The following is a 23,037-nucleotide window of genomic DNA, read 5'->3' as shown; positions in this document are numbered from 1 at the left end:
AGGAAGAACTGGTATGCCGTATATTGAATGCCTGCAATCCACGTTTGGCTGGAGGATTGAGGGGAGTGGTGACCTCGGTGGAACAACTGGTGCAGCTGGGTTCTCTTGTGGAACGAGACTGGGCTGCTTCCAAAGAATACTGGACTAAAGTTCAGACTACCAAAAAGGAAGTTCATTCCACGAAAGCCCCTAAAAAACAGAACAGCCTAACTGAAGTGGGGGTCTCTGTTGTCCAGGTACAGACCTCTCTTCTGGTGGTCTCGACCCAGGTGAGGGGATTACACATAGATGTAGTCGTAGATACTGGAAGCCACTTCACTCTAATGAAGAAGAGCCTGTGGAAAAAAATGGCGCTACCAGGGGAAAACCTTGCAACAGCAACCTCAGTCAAATTTATTTTAGCGGATGGCACCAAGCATGTGGCTGTGGGTAGGGGCCCGTTAATCTTCCAAATAGTTTTGACCCACTGGAAGACCGAAACCTTCTGGAGTACAAGCACTTGACCATTCCATTGCTCCTTGGTCTGGATTTTACTACCTCCATCCAGATGTCTATACATCTGCATTTGAGGAGCTACTCTATAGATGGGGGTGAAATGAAGCCTTTCTTATCAAAGGCTCGCGAAGATCTGGGATGGTCCAACCTCAACTTTTATGCTGCTGAGGTAATGACCTCCAAGACCAACTCACTAGCAAGCGTTCTGGAACAACCCGAGGAGGTGAAGCCTCTATTATGTCGATGGCCAGAAGTGTGGACAGAAAAACTGGGTTTGACCAGTACTATCTCTCGTATTATAAGGACTAAAGATGAGATCCCAGTTCGTCATCGGGCATACAGGGTATCCCCCCATCCATCCATCCATTTTCCAACCCGCTGAATCTGAACACAGGGTCACGGGGGTCTGCTGGAGCCAATCCCAGCCAACACAGGGCGCAAGGCAGGGAACCAATCCTGGGCAGGGTGCCAACCCACCGCAGGACACACACAAACACACCCACACGCCAAGCACACACTAGGGCCAAATCCCCCCAGAAGAGGGAAATCATAAGGGAGCATCTGGACAAGATGTTGCAGGATAGCATCATAGAACCGTCAACTTCACCATGGGCCGCTCCAGTAGTCCTTATAAAAAAACGGGATGGGACATATAGTTTCTGTGTAGACTACAGGGGATTAAATGCAAAACCCATCATGATGCTTATCCGATGCCCCTAGTTCAAGAGATCTTGGAAAGTCTGTATGGTGCAAACATCTTCACCCTGGACCTCCGCAGTGGATATTGGCAGGTGCAAATGGAGGAATATAGCAAACCGAAGACAGCAGTAATTACTTCCGAGGGATTATTCCAATTCAGAGCCATGCCGTTCGGGCTGAAGAATGCTGGGGCTAGTTTCCAGCGTCTGATGGAGCAAGTTCTCAAGGGGTTAACTGGCAAAATCTGCTATGTATACATTGATGACATAGTTGTGTTCTCCCCAGCACTGCAACCACATCTGCAACATCTAGAAGTGGTCTTCCAGAGGCTGCAACAGGCACATCTGACACTAAATGTGGAGAAGTGTTGTTTCCTTCAACCCCAGATTAGATTCTTGGGCCATGTGGTGTCGGGAAAAGGGGTTGAAGTGGACTCTGAAAAGGTTGCAGCAATTCAGGGCTATCCTAACCCCACTGATCTTAAAAGTCTGCAGAGGTTTCTTGGTCTTGTAGGGTGGTACCACAAATTTATCCCTCGACTGGCTGACATCGCTGCACCCTTGCATCACCTGAAGAAGGATGTTCCATGGGAATGGACAGCTCAATGTCAGGATGCAGTTGAACAATTAAAGGGACCTCTCCAATCTCCACCCATCCTGGCTCAACCTGATGTACAACTCATTTTTCAAGTTCACAAAGATGCCAGCAACATAGGGCTTGGAGCAGTTCTGACCCAAATGATCGAGGGGGATCAGAAAGTAATTGCTTATGCCTCAAGGTCTCTGCATGGGGCTGAGCTAAATTACTCCACCACGGAAAAAGAATGCTTGGCGGTGGTCTGGGCTGTGGAAAAATGGCGCCACTTCCTAGAAGGTGTGGAATTCGAGGTCTTCACTGATCATAATGCACTGAATTGGGCCTTTAATCAGCCGAAGACGTCATCCCGACTGACCAGGTGGGTTTTGCGCCTCCAAGCTTTTAATTTCAAGGTGTTCTACCAGAAGGGCTGCAACAACATCGTCCTGGATGCACTGTCCCGGATTTGTTGGATGTCTGGGGATATATGTGTGGTCACTACTCATACTCAATGGACAGACTTACCTTTAAGTATGCAGGACCTAGCTCGAGCACAAACCAACTGTCCTGTGTGCCAGAAGGTTAGTGAAGATTCTGATAAGATTGGACGTGATCGCATACATTTCAAGGACATCCAGGATGTCCTTTTCCGTGTGGTGCCGGCCAATCTCGGAGGATCTAAATGCCAGTTAGTAGTCCCAAAAGAGTATGTACCTGACTTCCTTAAATATTATCACGACAGTCCTTTTGGTGGGCATCTTGCGTGGATGAAGACCTTGATGAAGATTCCGGAAGTAGCTTGGTGGCCCACCATTCGAAGGGATGTTTGGAGCCATGTGAAATCATGTAAGATCTGCCAGTAATTGTAAGAACCCCCCCACTGGTAAGCCAGTAGGATTTCTCCAATCCACTATTACATCTGAACCCGGCGAAATGCTGGGAATTGATTTGATGGGGCCTTTACCTTCATCCAGAGCCCAAAAGACAATGATTGTGGTAGACTATTTTTCAAAATGGGTAGAACTCTTTGCTCTTCGGGACACCAAGGTTCCGAAAATTTGTTCTACTCTCAAAGATGAGATTTTCACCTGCTGGGGGGTCCCAAAATATATTGTGTCTGACAGAGGCCCTCAATTTACTAGCTCTATGCTTCAGGGACTGTATACAGCTTGGGGAGTCAAACAGAAACTCACCACGGCTTACCATCCACAGACAAATTTGACGGAAATAGTGAATAGGACCCTGAAGACTATGGTAGCCTCCTATGTGGGCGAACGACACCAAGACTGGGATAAGTGGCTACTGGAGCTCCGATTTGCTATCAACACAGCAGTGCATGAGGCCACTGGTGAGACCCCTGCTCAGGTGGCTATCGGCCGACAACTCAAAAGTCCCCTTAACTGTCTTATCACCCCAGCACCTCTCCCTGATTCAAAGACATACACCACAATTCAGATCCTCGAAAAATTAACACTAGAATTACCAGAGTCTACGAAAAAACTCGTAGATCTGGCCCACCTTAAAACCGTTCTCAGCTCTCTTTTGTCTTCTAAATGTGACGATTAACAGGAGCAGCAAGCAGCCGGCTATTCCATCCCCCACTGCCGCAGAACGTTCACTAAGTTTTCCCAGCTCATGCCTTGTTTGATTATCTGGGAGTGACTGAAGTGCTGGAGTTTTAGAGTGGAAATAATAGATACGCTATTTGGAACACACGCAGTTCATGTGTGTTCCATTTCTACAGTAATCTGTGTAAACACATTTTTAAAACAGAAACATTTTCATATTTTAGTAGTAAATGACAAAATGTAGGCATAAACTATACAGTGTATGAAGCCTGAAGTCCAAAGATCAAGTAAACACTTTCCCAAAAGGTTCAAGGATAATATAACAGCTTCTGTGGTGTAGCGGTAAGATTTGCTGACTTGTAATCAAGAGTCCCCAGTTCGATCCCCACTCACTCCTATATTTGCCGTTTTCAGTCATGAGCTCCTCATTTTGTTAATATTATACAGTACACACATACATTTGGTTTGCGTCTGTAACACACGGTGTGCATTTATAGGATTTGTAAAAGTTACCGTTTTTTTTTACTTTTATTCTCTCTAAATTACGATCACGATACATACTACCGCCCATCCCTTTTGTACTCCAGGACATGCAGAGGATAGAATAGTACAGAGCAGTAAGTTCAGCGCTATATGTAATCATCAGATTCAAATGTTAACTGTTCACACACACGCAAGGATAGTCTTTCCTACATTTACAATGTGTGTACCTGTTACAATGTACACGCTTCTCTCTATGCTGTGGTTCCTATTACACACCTGAAAGAAAGAGACAATATATGTGAAAACATCATCACACTAATGCAATATTATTTGAAAACGAACAGCGTCAGATCGGGTGTGGATTTATGTTGGCGCTATTACTGAAAGAAAAAAAAAGATCAACATGTGCGTTGCTCCTGCAGCACTGAATAAGCTCACGCACTCTAACATCCCCCACCAGTGGTGGTCTGACTCTAGGAAACAGCGCAAGTACAGACGCAAACCAAGTGTGATCAAGACTCACTGGTTCGATCCCCACTCACTCCTATATTTGCCGTTTTCAGTAGTAAGCTGCTCTTTTTTTTTTTTGTGTGTTAGAGTGCGTGAGCTTATTCAGTGCTGCAGGATCCTACGGACTCGGGTGAGCTATTTCAAAGGACTTACTATATTGTATCATGGCGCAAGACTGACTGTATGTCTTTTATGACGAAGAGGTGATTGTGCTAGTAGTCTGCAAATTTCAGGACTCCTCGTTTGCCTGCCGGCAGTTGCGGGGCAGAACAGTGGACAACTGTGGATCTATTTATCATCTCTGGAAGGGGAACTGGGGGGAATGAATATTGTTATTGTGTGTGTGTTTATATATGAATATATTTGTGGCACTGCAATAAAAGGGTTATTTAGGGTGGGGGGGTGCATGTGTAAGGGATTGTATTTTTTTTTTGTTGTTTATTTTTTGTAATGTGATGATAGATATTGACTATAGTTTTGTGGGCTATAAATGCATTGGTATTAAGGGACTGTTTTGTGTAGAATAAAGGGTATATGGGAAATTTATTGGGGTGTGATATTGGCCTATTCTTTTATCATCTGCCGTCACTTAGGACAGATTAGTGGTAGCAATCGTCTCATGTTAGCGCTCAAGACGAATTGTTACAAGATAACCCCATTATTTGTTTTAAACAGTGAAACAAGTGTCAATTTGGGGCAAAGGCTCATTGGTGCCAGGTTAAGGACTGATTGGTTTATGAGATGCAGTGGAGAGGTGGCAGGTGATAAAGACAGCACTTTATGGTAAGCCCTCCCTCAGTTTCTGTAAGAATGTCCACTGCAATTTATGTATTTTCAGTATTTATCCCCACTTTATGTATTTTATTTACCCAATAACATTTTTATATTTTTGATCTCATTCGTGTTGTTGTGATTCCGGTTGGATGCAAGTTGAGTACCCTCACCAGTTATAATACATAAGAAGTCTAATGGTTTATGTATTTACAATCAACAGTTTAGTATAAGCCTTAGGTACTGAAATTCAAGAACATTACCACCATACTATTTACTTGTAGAAGTAAAGGTCTCAGTACTTTTTTGATAGTCCGATTTTTGTCTCCATTTTTAAAAGTTTCAGTTGCCTGTAGTAAAAGGGAGACAGACAGACTATGTGAGCTAAAAATGGGTATTCATAGAGCTGGACTATGCCTGCACTTCTTCCATATGGTTACTGGTCCAAAATAATGTATTTTGACAAGAGAAAAAAGCCATAACGGGCAAAGAGATGCAAGTCATATTCATGACATGCATTTAATTTTGACTTTTTCTAGTCACACTTAAAAAGAAATAAACCAAATAATTCATTGCTTTTCAATATGACATTGCATTTCTTTTCACAACCACATGCTAATTGTGCCAAATTAAATTAATTCAGTCAGTCAGTCAGTCAGTCATTGTCCATCCCACTATATCCTAACACAGGATCACGGAGGTCTGCTGGAGCCAATCCTAGCAGGAACAAACCCCGGGCAGGATGCCAGCCCACCGCAGTGAAATGAATTCCATCCATCCATCCATTTTCCAACCCGCTGAATCCAAACACAGGGTCACGGGGATCTGCTGGAGCCAATCCAAGCCAACACAGGGCACAAGGCAGGAACCAATCCCGGGCAGGGTGCCAACAAATGAGTGAATTCAATCAGTGTCAAAAAGTTCAGCAGGGGTAGTCAACAGTAGCATTCCAATCACTCTTTTTTCTCAATCACCCTCAAAAGATACATGATCAAAAGAAAGTGTACTGTAATGCAAACCAAGACAGGAGAGACACACAGACACCATGCATAATGAGCAGGTTAAGCCCTTTGATGAAAGTATTTATCATTTTACATAAAACTTCCCCAGTGTTTGCAGCCAAGTGGAAAAACTTCAAAATAATCAACACCAGGACAAGTTGAGGTTCACTTTCTTTGTTTCCTCCTTTCATACACTGTTGATGATTGCAAGTTAATCTTCCATGCACCTTCAGGCTTCTGCCCAACTTGTCACAATCTCTTTTCCAGGTTGTGATTTCTCACGGCTCCAGAATACGGTCTCCTTAACCACTCCACTGCATACACTTTCTCCTAACTTCCACCACCTATTCAGCCTCTCCTCATCCTGAACTCTACTACCTCAGTTTCACACAGCACATTCGATCTTCTATTAAGATCTCCTTACCTCCTGCAGTTGGTAACACAGGCACTGCTATTCAAATGACTCTCTCCTCAGGGTGTCCAGAACTGGAGAGTGCACTCTAGAAAGCTGTGGACCAGATGGGCCGACTATGGAAATTTTGCTGTCAATTTTGCTTAAGCATCCCACATTAAACTCTTCAGGTAGCTGGTCACACCAGATCAATAAGTTTCCTCATCTATTAGCTGCCATACTGTTTTTATTCTGTACTGCATTATTAGCAAAAACAGCAGTTCCTCATAAGGTGAGACTATTATTTCCACAAGGTGATGGGTGAGTCAGTGGTGGGGCTGCTGCTGGCTTCAGTTGCAGCTGGAATGCTCTCATTACTCTGCTGATGCTCAACAGCACCCACAGCATGCCCAAGTAAGTCCATGACCTCACTGACCAATGGGTGTTGAATGAGAATAAATGCCAATGTCTATCAAATATTGGTGGGATGCAGATGAAGAAGAAAAAAATAAGACAATAATTTAATAAATGGCTATGACAAAGAGTGAGAATAGAAAAAAAATATGAAGAACCCAAGTTTGGTGATCACATCAATGCTGAAAATGTTGGCAAATATTCAGTTTTTAGAAAGTTGAAACAAATAACTAGCCACACCTTGAAAATTTTAACTGTATTGATAATTGCACATTATTAACACTACATTACTTAACCTAACAGTAGTTTTTGAGTGAGACCAGAATTATAGTACATGTCTTACCATTTCAGTAAATCAAGACATATGGTGAAGAACACATTCATAATCATGAGTGCATAAGAACAAAGTTATGATTGGAATACTTCCTATCACTACTGTCGACGCCCCATGCTTCCCCCCTATTGACACTGTTTGGTCATTTAATTTCATAGTTTTACCATGTTTAATGCATGGATGTGGAAATCACTGCATTTCCTGTTTGTAGCACATTTAAGTTAATTTGCTTTGCTTTTAATTAAGGCACATGTAGCCCACAATCTAATGGGCATGAAGCAAAACACAATATGGATATATATATATATATATATATATATATATATATATATATATATATATATATATTGCATTTCAAATTGGCAGGTGTTTGAGTGCCATACTGAAAAACAATTAATTTGATTAATTTCTTTTTAATTATGACAAGAAAAATCATGTTCAATTAAATGAGCAAATTTAATTTTGTCAAGGATAATCCTCTGTGCATTGCTTTCACATCAGTTTTTAATAGAGTATGATTTTTTCTGTATAATTTGCATACTTGGTCTTTATACATGATGCAAATAAATTAGATATTTGTATTCATGTTTTCAAAAGATTTCCATTTTTTCTAATGAGCAAAAGTTACAGATACAAGGATCTACAAGATAATATTTGTCTTCATTGGCCTAATTTTTAAAATGTTGTTTCACATTATCCACATAATTATTATAGAACATTATACTGGATAGACATGCGACTATACACAAAGCATTTTTAATCAAAGAAGAGCTTTCATTTCAAAAATTAAAAGGCTTAATGTAAATTGGGCATATGCTAAGGCACACAGATGTATTCTGCTATCTCCCATGGTTCTAGTAGTTTATAAACATTTTGAGAACTTCACAGAGATTTTTAGACACCTATACCACATCACTCCCATATTCTAAATTAAAGATATAGCTACCTTACATGTTGATTCCTATAATTCCTACATCAGAAATAGGGATTTTGATTTTCTTGTGCTTGGAAAAATTGTTCTTATGCATGACAGGGAAAATGGCATTTAGACCTGTGTTTTGCCGCTACCACAATTGCACTTGATCCCAACCATGTTGATGATTGCTACTAATTCAGCAAGGAGGACTCCTCCACCTCTACCCTGTTCTAATGTTTGTGCACAATTTACCAACGCAGACCTTATCCCCACTCCCTCTCCATTGTTCATGTTCAATTCACCAAGGTGGATCCACCCCCGGTTTGACAAATGCACTTGAATCACAAAGGGGGGAAGCTCCACACCCCACCCACTGTGATGTCCTATCTGGAACTCTCTCTCTGTTATAATGGTTCCTGCTATTTGCAACATTTCCTGACATTTTTAGGAGATCTATGCTTTCTTTACACTGTCATGAAAACTTGCATGTTTTATTAGTGCCAGCTTAGTCATGTCTTTTTTCCCCATTGCCAGCCGCGCACACCTACACAATATTTAAAAGAAAAAAATTCACACATCTTTGCATCGATTTTCTAAATCATAATGCAGTGTATCATTCAAGAAGGAACTATTGCTTCATGAATATAATGAGGTTCAATTCAAGGAATGACTCTTTAATTAAGAACAAAGAAAATAAAAAAATTCTACAGGGTTCCCACATGACAAAAAAGCAGAAAACCAGATATACCAATATGGCAATATATCACTAAGTCTTGCTGGCACAGAACATTATGTATTATAGAAAATTACTAAAAACTGAACTTACATTGTTTTTCTCATTAATATCAACTCCTGTTTCCACAATCTTTTGCAAAACCTCAGAATGTCCATTCTGAGCAGCCAAGTGTAGTGCTGTGTTCGCCTCCTGTTGAAGGATAATTTGAACAGTTTAATAATAAGAAAAGAGATTCATCATATTAAACAAAAACTTCATTTTAAAAAATGACCACAGGCCCCGAATTACATTTTTCAAAATTGTTCTTTGGCATACTGGCATTAAAATATTACATCTTACATTCTGTTTGAAGTTATTAGATCATATATATATATATATATATATATATATATATATATATATATATATATATATATATATATATATATATATATATATATATATATATACGAGCTGTACATACCCGGCGTTGCCCGGGGCAGAAGTAACCTAATCGGTCAAACACTTACATATATACCAAAGTAAACCTAATCGGTTAAACAGCTTCATATATACAGAAGCGAACCTAATTGGTCAAACAGTTATGAATGTGCAGAATGATTTTACAAACATTATGCGTGTTAACAATCATTAAAAAGAAAAGATTGAGGAACTGTTCTTCTATATGTGATGAAGCCACTAATAAGACAGATTTTTTTCAGGACCCAGCTGTTTCATAACTAAACTACTGCCACCCCAAAGTAATGCCTAATAGTGGTTTTTGGGGTAGCTGTGGAATAAAAAGGGTGTTTTTTAGTCAGTAAGAATCTGACAGTACCCTTCAGTACGGGCTGAAGGGTGCCTATGTAAGGTTTTACATCCTTCCCGTATGGAAAAAAAAACATACTAAACTTTTTTTTCATCATTACAGATAATCTCAGTCAAATCGAAGTACGCATTCTGAATTTATTTTTATCTAATTTTTACTTTTTCACAAAGCCATCCCATGCCAATTTGTATGAATAAACTTTTGCTACAGAGTTACCAAAAGTTTATTCATGCACATATTTTAATACGGATAATCTATCTCTAATCAAGGTTCTCATTTTCATTCTAATTTAAAATAATAATAGATACTCATTTTTTTCTTCTGTTTTAGAAAAACCAATCTATGCCACCTACGTCTTCGTCAAGTCAGCTTCATCCAGCTTCATCACATATAGAAGAAGAGTTCCTCAATCTTTTCTTTTTAATGATTGTTAACACGCATAATCTTTGTAAAATTATTCTGCACATGCATAACTGTTTGACCAATTAGGTTCGCTTCTGTATATATGAAGCTGTTTCATCGATTAGGTTTGCTTTTGTATTTATGTAACTGTTTGACCAATTAGGCTTGCTTATGTATATAGATTAGCTGTTTGTCCGATTAGGTTCGCTTCTGTATATATGAAGCTGTTTAACCGATTAGGTTTACTTTGGTATATATGTAAGTGTTTGACCGATTAGGTTACTTCTGCCCCGGGCAACGCCGGGTATATACAGCTCGTATATATATATATATATATATATATATATATACATATACACACATACATGCAGTTTTAATAACACAGAAATCAATATAAACATTAACATCATTATCATATGAGAATATGTAGTAATATATAAGAAGCACATTTCATATAAATATAAATTATTAAACAGTAAAATCTTCTTCTGTAATTTGGTACTGTGGCAATTTGTGTGTCTGTCCAGGATTTTAAATGACCTGTAGCTCGCAAACCGTTGCACCTATACACTTGAAATGTGGTACACATATAGTACGTCACGTCTACTATCCGCTTTATGGGTGATGATTGTTTTAGTCTTTTTATCTTTATTTTATTTTATTGTACAATCAAGTCCTATCTGCGCACAGCAGGGCAGCCGTGGGCGGATGCGTATGGTGTATTCACTCGATGTTATCGTGCATTGCGCTGTCAGTGGTATTTTGATAAAAGAATTTGAACAACATATAAGAAGCGTATAAATTATTAAACAGTAAAACATTAACATTTAAGAAGTAAAGTTACATTAAGTACTACTGCTGTGCCTTCGGGTATACCTCATTTTTTGTTTGCCCATTACATGCTTAAATGTATACATTTTTTGGTGCACCTACCCGAGAACACGCGACATATAACCGAGCGTGGGAGAAGCATGGATTTTAAACACGCGTTGAGTTGATGTGCTGGTCTCCCTCGTGAAATAACTGGTAATGTTTGACTAAAATCTACAGCGAGTAAAACGACATTAGCTCCTATTTTTTTTTTACGATCTCTGAGATGTTGCTTTTTTCGGTTCAAGGCTTCATAAGCTCTTTTATGTTGTATGGTGTACTTATCCCAAACCATCATCTTTGAATGTTGCAAGACTTTCGCCTTGTATGTAGATCGGGGTAATTACATTCATTGCATTCCTAGTCTGAATCACAATCTGATTGTATGGGTGGTTACCTGGCACTGTAGGGTTGCCACCCGTCCTTTAAAATACGGAATCGTGCCGCGTTTGAGAATGAAATTGCGCGTCCCGTTTTGAATCAATACTGGACGGGATTTATCCCGTATTTTTTTTATCATTTTTTTTTTTAAAGCAGCGTCTCATGCAAATCATCCCACACGCATTTTATGAAGATGCCTCCTTTCCTACTTTTGATTGGGTAATACTTGATGTCATCGTTAGTTTGATTGGTGTTTTTAACTGTCCAGTGAGTAGGGCGTGTCTTTCAACCGTAAGCAGATTTTTTGCAGTGGTATCACTGACCTCGACGACGGCGACGTTATACGTCAAAAATAAATTACGATAAATGACGATTTTAGCGATACTTTATTACGACGGCGGCTACATAGACACGATCAAATAAAAAACAAAAAAATCAAATAATCATTCTACATTTTCAAAACGTCGAAAAAAACGACGGAATGAAAAAAAGGCCCACCCGACGACCCACCCATTCCATTTTTATATATATAGATATATATATATATATATATATATATACAGTGGAACCTCGGTTCACGACCATAATTCGTTCCGAAACTCTGGTCGTAAACCGAGTTGGTCGTGAACCGAAGCAATTTCTCCCATAGGATTGTATGTAAATACAATTAATCCGTTCCAGACCGTAGAAACTGTATGTAAATATATACATTTTTTTAGTTTTTAAGCACAAATATAGTTAATTATACCATAGAATGCACAGCGTAATGGTAAACTAAATGTAAAAACATTGAATAACACTGAGAAAACCTTTAACAACAGAGAAAACTAACACTGCAATAGTTCGCGCTATAGTGCTAGGAACCGCTCGCTAAAAACACTTTTTTTAATGAGTTTTAAGCACAGGGGAAAAAAGGAACATTTGAAAAATCCGTAATTTAATAAACCACCAAGAAAAGTAACATTGCAACAATGCAGGCTACGAACCGATCACTGGAAACAGAACTGAAAACAAAAACAAGCCTTCTCTAACTTATGTGTCCCTCAATCGCTCTGTGTGTGTGTGCGTGCGCGCGCGCGCGCCTCTCTCTCCCCCCGCCTGTGTGTGTGTGTGTGTGTGTGTGCGTGCGTCTCTCTTTTGCGAGCCTGGAGCGCCTGTGTGTATCTCTCTAGCGCGCTCGTGTGCGCGTGCGCCTCTCTCTCCCCCCGCCTGTGTGTGTGTGTGTGTGTGCGTCTCTCTTTTGCGAGCCTGGAGCACCTGTGTGTGCGCGCGCCTCTCTCTCCCCCGCCTGTGTGTGCGTGCGTGCGTCTCTCTTTTGCGAGCCTGGAGCGCCTGTGTGTGTTGTCACGCTTGGGTCACAGATTTGCACAGAGACACAGGAGGTTGTAGAAAAAAAGGAACTTTATTCAAAGCACTGCAAACAAACATTTGTCTCTTTTCAACAGTTTAAACGTGCTCCATGACAAGTCAGAGATCACAGCTCCGCCAAGAGCACAGATTGTCTGAGAGAGAAAGAAGGAGAAGCAAGCAACCAATTTAACAAACTGAAAGAAGCCCGTGCAGGCTTTTTAAGAAGGCGGAGCACCGCACGAGAGGCATGTTACGCGACAGAGCCGGCAAGAAGGGAAAGGAGGAATGTGAAGGTAGTCTGTCCATGTTTCTTAGGGGTTTTCCCAGGGGCGTCTGTATTCTCTGGGGGTGCGATCAGCTTTGCAGCTCACAGTGTGTCTGTCTAGAGCGCTCCTGTGTGTGTGTGTGCGCGCACACACGCCTCTCTCGCGCGTGCTCCTGTGTGTGTGTGTGTGTGTGTGTACAGCCCTCTGTCTCTTGCGCTGCCTCTGTGTGTGTGTGTGTGTGTGTGTGTGTGTGTGTGAGCGTGTGCGCGCGCGCTCTCTCGCTCGCTGCACAGGAAATGCACAGGGAGAGACTGAACATCAACAAACCGAAAGGGAACCTGGCTTGTTCGTATACCGAGTGTTTGGTCGTGAACCGAGGCAAAAGTTTGGCGAACTTTTTGGTCGTAAACCGAGTTGTACGTGTGCCGAGACGTTCATGAACTGAGGTTCCACTGTATTATATATATATATATATATATATATATATATTGTGGTCGATGGCCAGCTAAATATTCTGGCCCTCACCCCCAGGCCGCCAGGTGGAGCTCTCACGATGACATGAACGTTCCCCAAATTCCAGCAGGGCCTCATGGACTTTGTAGTTTATATGCACAGCCCTGCTGAGTACCCTGGGGACCACCAAGAGTCGCTGTAAGGGGACTATCAGACTCTTTCGTGCCCTATAACCCGGAAGTGCGTCATGATCATATGACAAGAAGAAACGACGTGCTTCCGGGTTGAAGAAAGGAGCTTTTTATCCGACCCAGAAGTGTTCATGATCACATGGACAGAAGAGAGAAACGCTTCCGGGTCATGGACTATATAAAGGACTCTGGGAAACCAGTACACTGAGCTGAGCTGGGAGGAAGGGTGGCGAAGTGTCTGGGAGTGTGGAGGATTGATTAGTGTATTGATTAGTGTATTGATTAATTTATGTGTATTGTGGAGTGGAGGGTGCTTTTTGCACGTTATTGTTCAAATAAACATAATATTTGGACTTTTACCTGGTGTTTGGCGTATTGTCCGAGGGTTCAAGAGGACGACAGCGTCCTCAATATGTCACAGTGGCGTAGTCGGCAGGATTTCTAGCGCCTTTTGCAGAGGACCTGTATTTAAATTTTCTGTGGTCAGAGAACCCTGAGAAGGCAGCTTCCGGACACGTAGAAAAAAAATCGCCATGGGGAAGAAGAGAGGTAAGCAGAGCGGCAGCGCCAGCGGAGCAGCTCTTCTCATAATGGCCGACGCTCAGGAGGAGCGTAGGAGTGACCACACAGATCGGGAGAAGCCCACGGAAGAGGACTGCAACGAGGTATGTGCCGGGGAAATAATTGCTGATAAGTTTAAAATAACTCATTTTGTACCTTGCACATACCTCAGAAAAAATCATCCGGATGCTCTGCGGGATGCAGACAAGGCTCCCACTGACGGTGGCACGCTTTCGTTCGAGCCAGTGAGAGAGATAAAAGACTTCCGCATGTCGTCAGCCGACGAGGGACACGTGACCCAACCCGAAGCTTTCTGGGAAGGAGGAGGTCCACGTCCCGCTGTTTGCGCCTTCGTCAAAGAAAAAACAGACTTGGACTTTCTAAAAGGGAAGGGGGAGGCGAGCGAAGCACCGCTCACCCCGAAAGAAGGTAAGAAGGGCCGGGAAGTGGCTGATCGGTCTGTCGACAAATTAATAAAGACAGACCGCAGTTCGCCGAAGAAGGCAACCCGGCCCTCAGATGAAAAGAACTCCAATTCCCAGATGCCTCCGCGAGACCCGTCAGAGCACGCGCCGACAGCAGACGTGCTCATTGGCTCCCGGCTGGCAGGTAAGGAAAAGGAGGAAGTAAACTTGCCTCCGGTCGAAATAAATAACTTTACAGACGTGCAGGAACTCGAGAAATTAATCGAGCCCGTAAGAGGTATTTTGCAGATGCTACAGGCTATAACGAAGATAGTCGGAGACCTGGGAGTGATGGCCGAAGCGCCGATAAAGAAGGTGGACGAATACCTGCGGCGATTAGGCCGAGAAACCCCGGTCTTGGTTGATTCGGCGGTACAGGTAAGCCCAAGCCGTACCGTATATTATAAGGGGACGCAGTGCGATTCGGGCCCGCAATTAATAAGTAGCGGGTGCCAAGTCACTGCGAACCCAACAAAGGATTGTGGAACGATAACCGAGTGGTCGGGGGAAGGAACAAACGAGCCGGGGCAAGCGTATGACGCGCCTCCCGGAGCAAGTCGGACCTCAAGAACCCGACCTGTGTTATGAGCGATGTAATGCTGGTAATAGAAGGGGCGGGGGAAGCACCGATCGAACCGGGGCAGCTGGAAAGTGCTGTCTCCCGGAGCGATACGGTGCTGAAGACGCCACCTCCTTCTAAGAAAAAAGGGGTGCAGACAGGAAAGGGGCTCTCTTTTACTAATAGAGAGACCCAAACTGTGGACAAGCCCCAGAGTAAAAAGGAGATCCCAGAAGAAAAACGGGGGTCTCCTGATAAAGTAGTAAAGGGCATAGAAAACACAGAGGCGGCTATGGAACCTCCCTCTGTGGAGAAAAGGGCGGAGACAGAACTGACAGAATTCCCGAGGTGTTTCCGGTCTAGTGGAGAAAGACAGCCGGGAGGACGACGGCTCTGTTACAACTGTCATCGACCGGGCCACGTTTGGCGAAGTTGTCCTCGGAGGACAGGGGAGCGGAGGAATAATCGATACACCATTCCCCCTAGGGTCTCGGGGGGATCTAGACAACACAGCCAAGGCCCGTCGGCCGTGTCCTCCTGGAGGAGGATGTCCCTCGGGGGACTGGACGCTCTGCCCCAGCTGGCTTCGCTAAAGGGAGGGTACTGTGGTGGGTGGCCGGCTAAATATTCTGGCCCTCACCCCCAGGCCGCCAGGTGGAGCTCTCACGACGACATGGACATTCCCCGAATTCCAGCAGGGCCTCATGGACTTTGTAGTTTATATGCACAGCCCTGCTGGGTACCCTGGGGACCACCAGGAGTCGCTGTAAGGGGGCTATCAGACTCTTTCATGCCCTATAACCCGGAAGTGCGTCATGATCATATGACAAGAAGAAACAACGTGCTTCCGGTTTGAAGAAAGGAGCTTTTTATCCGACCCAGAAGTGTTCATGATCACATGGACAGAAGAGAGAAACGCTTCCGGGTCATGGACTATATAAAGGACTCTGGGAAACCAGTACACTGAGCTGAGCTGGGAGGAAGGGTGGCGAAGTGTCTGGGAGTATGGAGGATTGATTAGTGTATTGATTAGTGTATTGATTAATTTATGAGTATTGTGGAGTGGAGGGTGCTTTGTGCACGTTATTGTTCAAATAAACATAATATTTGGACTTTTACCTGGTGTTTGGCGTATTGTCCGAGGGTTCAAGAGGACGACAGCGACCTCAATCTGTCACTATATATATATGGCGGCACGGCGGCGCAGTGGGTAGCGCTGCTGCCTCGCAGTTGGGAGATCTGGGGACCTGGGTTCACTTCCCGGGTCCTCCCTGCGTGGAGTTTGCATGTTCTCCCGTGTCTGTGTGGGTTTCCTCCTGGCGCTCCGGTTTCCTCCTACAGTCCAAAGACATGCAGGTTAGGTGGACTGGCGATTCTAAATTGGCCCTAGTGTGTGCTTGGTGTGTGGATGTGTTTGTGTGTGTCCTGCGGTGGGTTGGCACCCTGCCCAGGATTCGTTCCTGACTTGTGCTCTGTGTTGGCTGGGATTGGCTCCAGCAGACCCCCGTGACCCTGTATATATATATATTCAGTGTATGTAAGGGAACTATTAATTAAATGTGGCACAATTTTAACTACAAAAGCAGTGCATTTCAACCGTACCGGAAATTAGTATCATCAAGTTTCTACAACTCAGAGATAGCTGTAGTTCACTGACCACAAACTGGTAACAAGTCACTTCAGGGCTTGATACAGTACAGAGAAGGTCAAGGAATCTCTTGTAAGGATGGGATATCAACTGGTTCTGCAAAGGTTTTTAAGGCTGTCAATGGGACTACTGATATGGCTGGCATAGACAGATGAACGCTCATTGGTTGTCAGTGCTCGCATGCGCAGAGCCCATGACTTAAAACATGTTTGATTTTGTTGGGGTGATTTACACACTGCTTGGACTGAGTCACATGATTGCACCTGACTTGCTAAGCATATGTAAATAATGTGTGTAACTGAAAATTGCTGGAAAAATTGAGTAGTGTGAAAGGGCTTTTAAAATATCAAACAAGAAATTTCTCTGGACACTAGGAGCATGTTTGACATTCAACACTCTAAAAAATATGTCACATGCAACTAGGGCTGTGGAGTTGGAGTCGGAGACAATTTTGGGTACCAGAGTCGGGTTTAGTGTAGGGGATATTTTGGGGTCAGAGTCGGCAAAAATGTACAGACTCCAACTCTTAATACATTTAAACTGTAATGAAAAAAAATATATATCAAGTTCAAATGTCCCATTTTACAAACAATAGTTATAATTAAGTACTTCTCTGACGCAAGAATAAAGCCCAGTGCACAGTTGTGTTACTACTAGTGTGAAAATTAATAAAGTAGATGAATAAAGTGACAAGCAGAGGAGGACAGTTCTGCAAGTACAGTGGAACCTCGGGTCACGAACGTCTCGGAAACACGTACAAATCAGGTTATGACCAAAAAGTTCGCCAAACGTTTGCATCTGTTCATGACCACACACTCGGGTGACGAACAAGCCAGTTTCCCTTCCACTTCGTACGCGCCAATGATTTCCATATGTGTTCAGTCTCTCCCTGTGCATTCCCTGTGCAGCGAGTGAGCGAGTGAGAGAGAGAGCGAGCGAGCGAGCCCAAGTAGGGGTGTTTTGGTCGACACTTGGTGGGGCAGAAGGAAGTGGTCGTTCCAGCTGAGCGATCAAACAGCTGGAGTGACCAGAAGTAAGTAAACATTTAGTTTATTATTACACTGTGCATTCTATGGTATAATTAACTATTTTTGTGCTTAAAAATCTTTAAAAAATATATATATTTACATACAGCTCGTACGGTCGGGAACGGATTAATTGTATTTACATTCAATCCTATGGGGGAAATTACTTCACGTCACGACCAAATCAGGTTGCGACCAGAGTTTTGGAATGAATTATAGTCGTGACCCGAGGTTCCAATGTATTGGAGAAAGTGAAACCGAAGAGAATAGTGAAATTTTGGATAACATTGCTGAAGAAACATCTAAGCTTACTACTATTCAACATATGCATTGTGCTGTTCATACTCTGCAACTTCCAATAAGAAATGGATTGAAAGATCTTCATGCAGCTACTCTAATTGGCAAATTGAGGCAAGTTATTATTGCAGCCTGGGACCCTAAAACAGATGCCATTTTGAAAAGACGTGCAGGAAAAGGAGCCATTTTGGATCAAACAACATGCTGGGGAAGCACTTATTTGATTGTAAAGCGTTTGCTTGAACTAAAGGACTTTCTTGAAGAACTGGACAATGAAAATGTTTTATTAAGTGAAAGCCAGTGGGCACAAGTAAAAGAACTTGAAAGTCTACAATTCTTACCCCTTTACTGTCACCAAGAGGTTGCAATATTAAGATTTAACACCTGGTAAATTTTTCTTGGAATGGAAGAACTTTACAGTTTTTGAGTTTTGTGTGAAATGTCAGATTTGGCTTTTTTTCTCTGTTTTTTTGTGTTGTTCCAATGCACATAAAGGAAATAAACATGTGTATACCAAAACATTTGTAATTGCAACAATTTTCTGAGAGAAATGGTGCATTTTCTGGAAAATCCCAGGGGTGCCAATAATTTCGGCCATGATTGTATATACTGCCTGAACAAAAGTGGAGGGTTACAAAAGTGGAGGGTTAATAGCTGATGGCATCATATCTTCAATGAAGAAAAGAGAGAGTCTCTTACTAGATAATCAAGTCTTGTTAGCTGTTATTTATGTTGATCCAATGAGCCGAATTTTGTTGAGCGGATTTTTTGTTGTGACCAGATTGCTAATGGAAAAAAGACACTCTATGATGTAGCAGTTCGCATGAAGGGATTACTACTATCTGAAACACCACCACTGGATGAAGCTATAAGCACTGGTAACTCAGGATCATCCTCTTCAAATGAAGAATCTATATATATAATTCACTAAGTCCACGGCAAGCAAGATGCATGCAAGACAGAGCCCCGCCCACCAACAATTCACTAAGCAGCCGACCATGGCATGCAAGACAGAGACCATGGGATACGCATGACAGAGCTCCGCCTGCCAACTCTAACCCTCCTCCCGCGTCATGGGATACGCATGACCGCGTCCACCCTCGCAAACTGTTTTACACGCTGCATACTGCGATTCCCATCCGCGACAAACATGCTTCTTCTTAGATGGTCCTGCAGAAATGGGGAAAACCTTTGTCTACAAAAACCTGATTCATAATTATGCGGCGTATGCTACGCCGTGGGTTGGCTAGCTAGACTTTAATTCCTACTTGGACAAAATGGAAGTTTCAAAAGCAAAGCAACATTGCCTACGTGTGAAAGATAAATGACCAGTAAATGTCCAAATAAAGAGATTCCAGCAGGAGTTTTTTAAAGAATTAAAAGAAGTTGAAAAGTATGGTCACTCATCGATACTGACTATAGAAGAAGCCATCCTTGTTGATCCAGAGATTATTAGTGATGTGGCTAGAACTGTAACAGCAATGCCACCCACCCAAGTCTGTGTTGAAAGACTATTTACAGCTTTAAAAATAATCAAGTCATATTTAAGAGCCTCTATGAAAGAGGATTTGGCAGAAGCAATTCTGTTTCATAGAACACTGCATTAAGTTAATTTTGGATTGCATTTAAAAACTATTCTACTCTATAACTGTATTCCAAGTTTAGCATATAAACTGTTTTAGGTTTTCCAGCTTTTGTTTTTGTTTTCTGTTCATGTAGTTAAGCTTTGTTTTTGTTTTAAAACTACAAAAGAATGTGGTTTATATTTTTTGAATTGGTAAAGTTCCTGTTCCTGATTTTTATGCATGCTACTTCTTTATAGTCACTTGATATTATTGTTTTCATTTTTTTGTCTTTATACTGGCCAATACGGTAGAGAGTCAGCTTCCTAGCCAGTAGTTCTGTGGTTAAATGACGTGTATGTTGCCTTCCTTCAATCAACATGGAAAATGCTTTAGCATATTAAATACAGTAATCCCTCGCTATATCGCGCTTCGACTTTCGCGGCTTCACTCTATTGCGGATTTTATATGGAAGCATATGTGAATATATATCACGGATTTTTCACTGCTTCGCGGATGTCTGCGGTCTACAGTACGTGTGCTTCCTCAGTTGATTTGCCCATTTGAATTCAAACAAGGGACGCATTTGAATTCAAACAAGGGACACTATTGGCGGATGGCTGAGAAGCTACACAATCAGAGCACGCGGTTAAGCTCCTGGGTGCTGACTGGCTCAGCGAAAAAGAAATGTGGCCAGAAGTTGTGCGCGACCATAAGGGCTTTTCTGCAGAAGAAATTCATGACTCGGTGGTTGACAAGGCAGTCAGGCTGGCAAAATTGCTAGGAGGGGAGGGATTCAACGACATGACCAGTGATGACATCAATGAACTGCTCGATGCCCACTCCGAGCTGCTGAGCGATGAAGATTTGGCCGAGATGACCAAGTCAGCGAGCAAGGAAGAACAAGACGACCCAGCAGAGGAAGAAGATGCAGGCCTAACTCTCAAGCGTCTCGCGACCATTCTACGAATGGCAAAAGATCTCCAGACATCAGTTGAAGAATGGGACCTGCAAATGATTCGTTTATTGCAATTTAAAAATGCTCTTGACGGCGCCACAGAAGTGTATAGGAACCTCTTTACACAAATGAAAAAGCAGTGCCAGCAACTGCCCATCACGATTTTCCTTACCCACAAAACACTACCTAGTACACCTTCAGTGGAAGAAGACAACGGCGGTGCTACACAGTTGCCTGAAGAGGCTTCTTTAGAACAGCTGTGACAATGCAGTAAATGTTATCGTTATCTGACAAGTTGGTGAGTACCCAAAACTATTTTTCTACGTACTTAGTACATGTATGTACGTTTATTGTAACTGTGCACACATTTTATACAATATTCCTTGCATTGTAGGTATTTATTGCCGGTGGCCTGTCTATCGTAATAGCTGTGACAAATGTGATATCGGAGACGCTCTACAGTATCTTTAAAATAACATTTTGGTTTTATGTACAGCATTTACATGTTATAGATTTTTCATGTATTTTTATATTACCTACTCAATTACAATATGTTTAAAACTGTATTACGTATTAAATAAAACTCCTCGATATACGATACGTATGTTTGTGAGTAGTATATAAACTGTGTTTACATACATAATTTCAACGAATCTTACCTAATAACTAAGAGAATATAAAGGGTTTATACTGTATAACTGTACGGGGAATATTTATAAACCATGTGGGAGAGTTTATAAGGACTTAAAATATATAAAAATGACCATATAAACATATGGTTTCTACTTTGCGGATTTTCTTCTTTCGCGGGTGGTTCTGGAATGCAACCCCCGCGATGGAGGAGGGATTACTGTACAGAGGAGTCAGAGTCGGGAAGTCAGAGTCAGAAGTACCAGAAACTAAGGAGTCAGAGTCGAAGAATTTATCTACCGACTCCACAGCCCTGCATGAAAACAATTTCAGCAAAAACAACAGTGAAAAGAGAAGAGTGAACTGATGCTGCTGACATACATACTGTACCTTGATGTTTTCTTGATATATATTCACACAGTTGTTTAAGCATTAGGTGTGTTCTGTGTGCAAAAATCCTTGTAGCACTCACTGTGGTTCCTGTTAAAGTGACTCCTTCTGCCGTTTTTATATTTGCTCAAACTGAGGGTTTTGTTAAAGTGACCCCATCTGCCGTTCTTATATTTGCTCATATTTTGACCTGCGTCCATATTGCAAAACGTGTGCAGAAACCCTTGCAGCACACACTGTGTCCTGAGCAAAAGGTTTGTCACTTAATTGCTGAGGGTTTCGTTAAAGTGACCCATCTGCCATTCCTTTTTTTGTTCATATCTTGCCCTGCCGTAGTGCAAGTGTGCATTGAATATCCAACAGGCTCCCACTTTCCTACTCAAAAGTCTTATTCATAGGTACTTTTAATTTTTCCAAATGTTTTGCCAACATGAGTAAAAAAAAAGTGTTCAGAAAACAACACTGCTCAGTTATTTCAGAAAAGAGACGCCACAAACTAATGACGGTGCAGCGTCAACTCTTGATTTGGCAATTTCAGACAAAGACATTGCAGAGGCTGGTCCATTAGGGGAAATCTCTTCAGCACATCCTCTGCCAACTGATAAATCTAAGCACCGCTTATCCGGCATAAACAAACAATGATTTAAAGATTTTGATTGGCTAATGGTCAAAGAAAATGGTATGTGGTGCTCATTGTGCATGAAATATTCAAACACCCTCCCAAGGAGGGAGTTACCTTGGGTAAATGTGCCATGCACAAGAATTCGAAAAGAAAGCTTGCTTGACCATGAAAAAAGTAAAAAGCACATCGAGTTTTCTGCTGACCTTTTAGGAAAGTGTGTACTAGAGCAAACTGGAATCCGTCAAATTGAAAGATATGTATCTTACAGAGAATAACTTACAGAGAGATGCCTTTGTGGGAGCTTTAAGATCCATGTATTGGTTGGCAAAAAATGAGTTGCCACATACAACGTTGTTTGAAACGCTGTTGGAACACTGTAAAGAAATGGGTTGTTCCTTTTTACAACATCTCAATGTTGGTAAAAATGCACATTACACCTCCGAAAGAATAATGCAATTGCTGCTGGATGTCTTAGAACGACCCGGGTAAGAGCGCGAAAACCGAAAGCCATATGGGACGGGCAGGCAGCTAACCTTATTTTCTTTATCTTTCCCAGAAAGAAGGAAACGACGACACCCTGAATCACCTCCCACTAATCCAGTTCCACAACTTACTTCCCTCTGATGACGTCAGTATCCCAGACTGCACCACTCCTCGTTACCCAGCATTCCTCTGTTCAATTCCGGTCCCCTCTATAAATGTTCCC

The 23,037-nt window shown here is 42.1% G+C and overlaps 1 protein-coding gene across 2 annotated transcripts in view; it reads right to left on the bottom strand.

The window, feature by feature from the left end:
• The window catches only part of ankdd1a (ankyrin repeat and death domain containing 1A), a 139,586-nt gene that overhangs the window by 98,874 nt on the left and 17,675 nt on the right, over positions 1 to 23,037 (bottom strand). For both annotated transcript variants that reach the window (XM_051920232.1, XM_051920231.1), the window contains exon 4: positions 8,985 to 9,083. In XM_051920232.1, the coding sequence (XP_051776192.1) occupies positions 8,985 to 9,083 (99 nt within the window). The remainder of the gene's footprint in view (positions 1 to 8,984; positions 9,084 to 23,037) is intronic.

Source organism: Erpetoichthys calabaricus, chromosome 17 (assembly GCF_900747795.2).
Source record: "Erpetoichthys calabaricus chromosome 17, fErpCal1.3, whole genome shotgun sequence".
Taxonomy (NCBI): Eukaryota; Metazoa; Chordata; class Cladistia; order Polypteriformes; family Polypteridae; genus Erpetoichthys; species Erpetoichthys calabaricus.
Note: the sequence above shows the minus strand (reverse complement) of the source record. Positions and strands in the feature narration are given on the sequence as shown.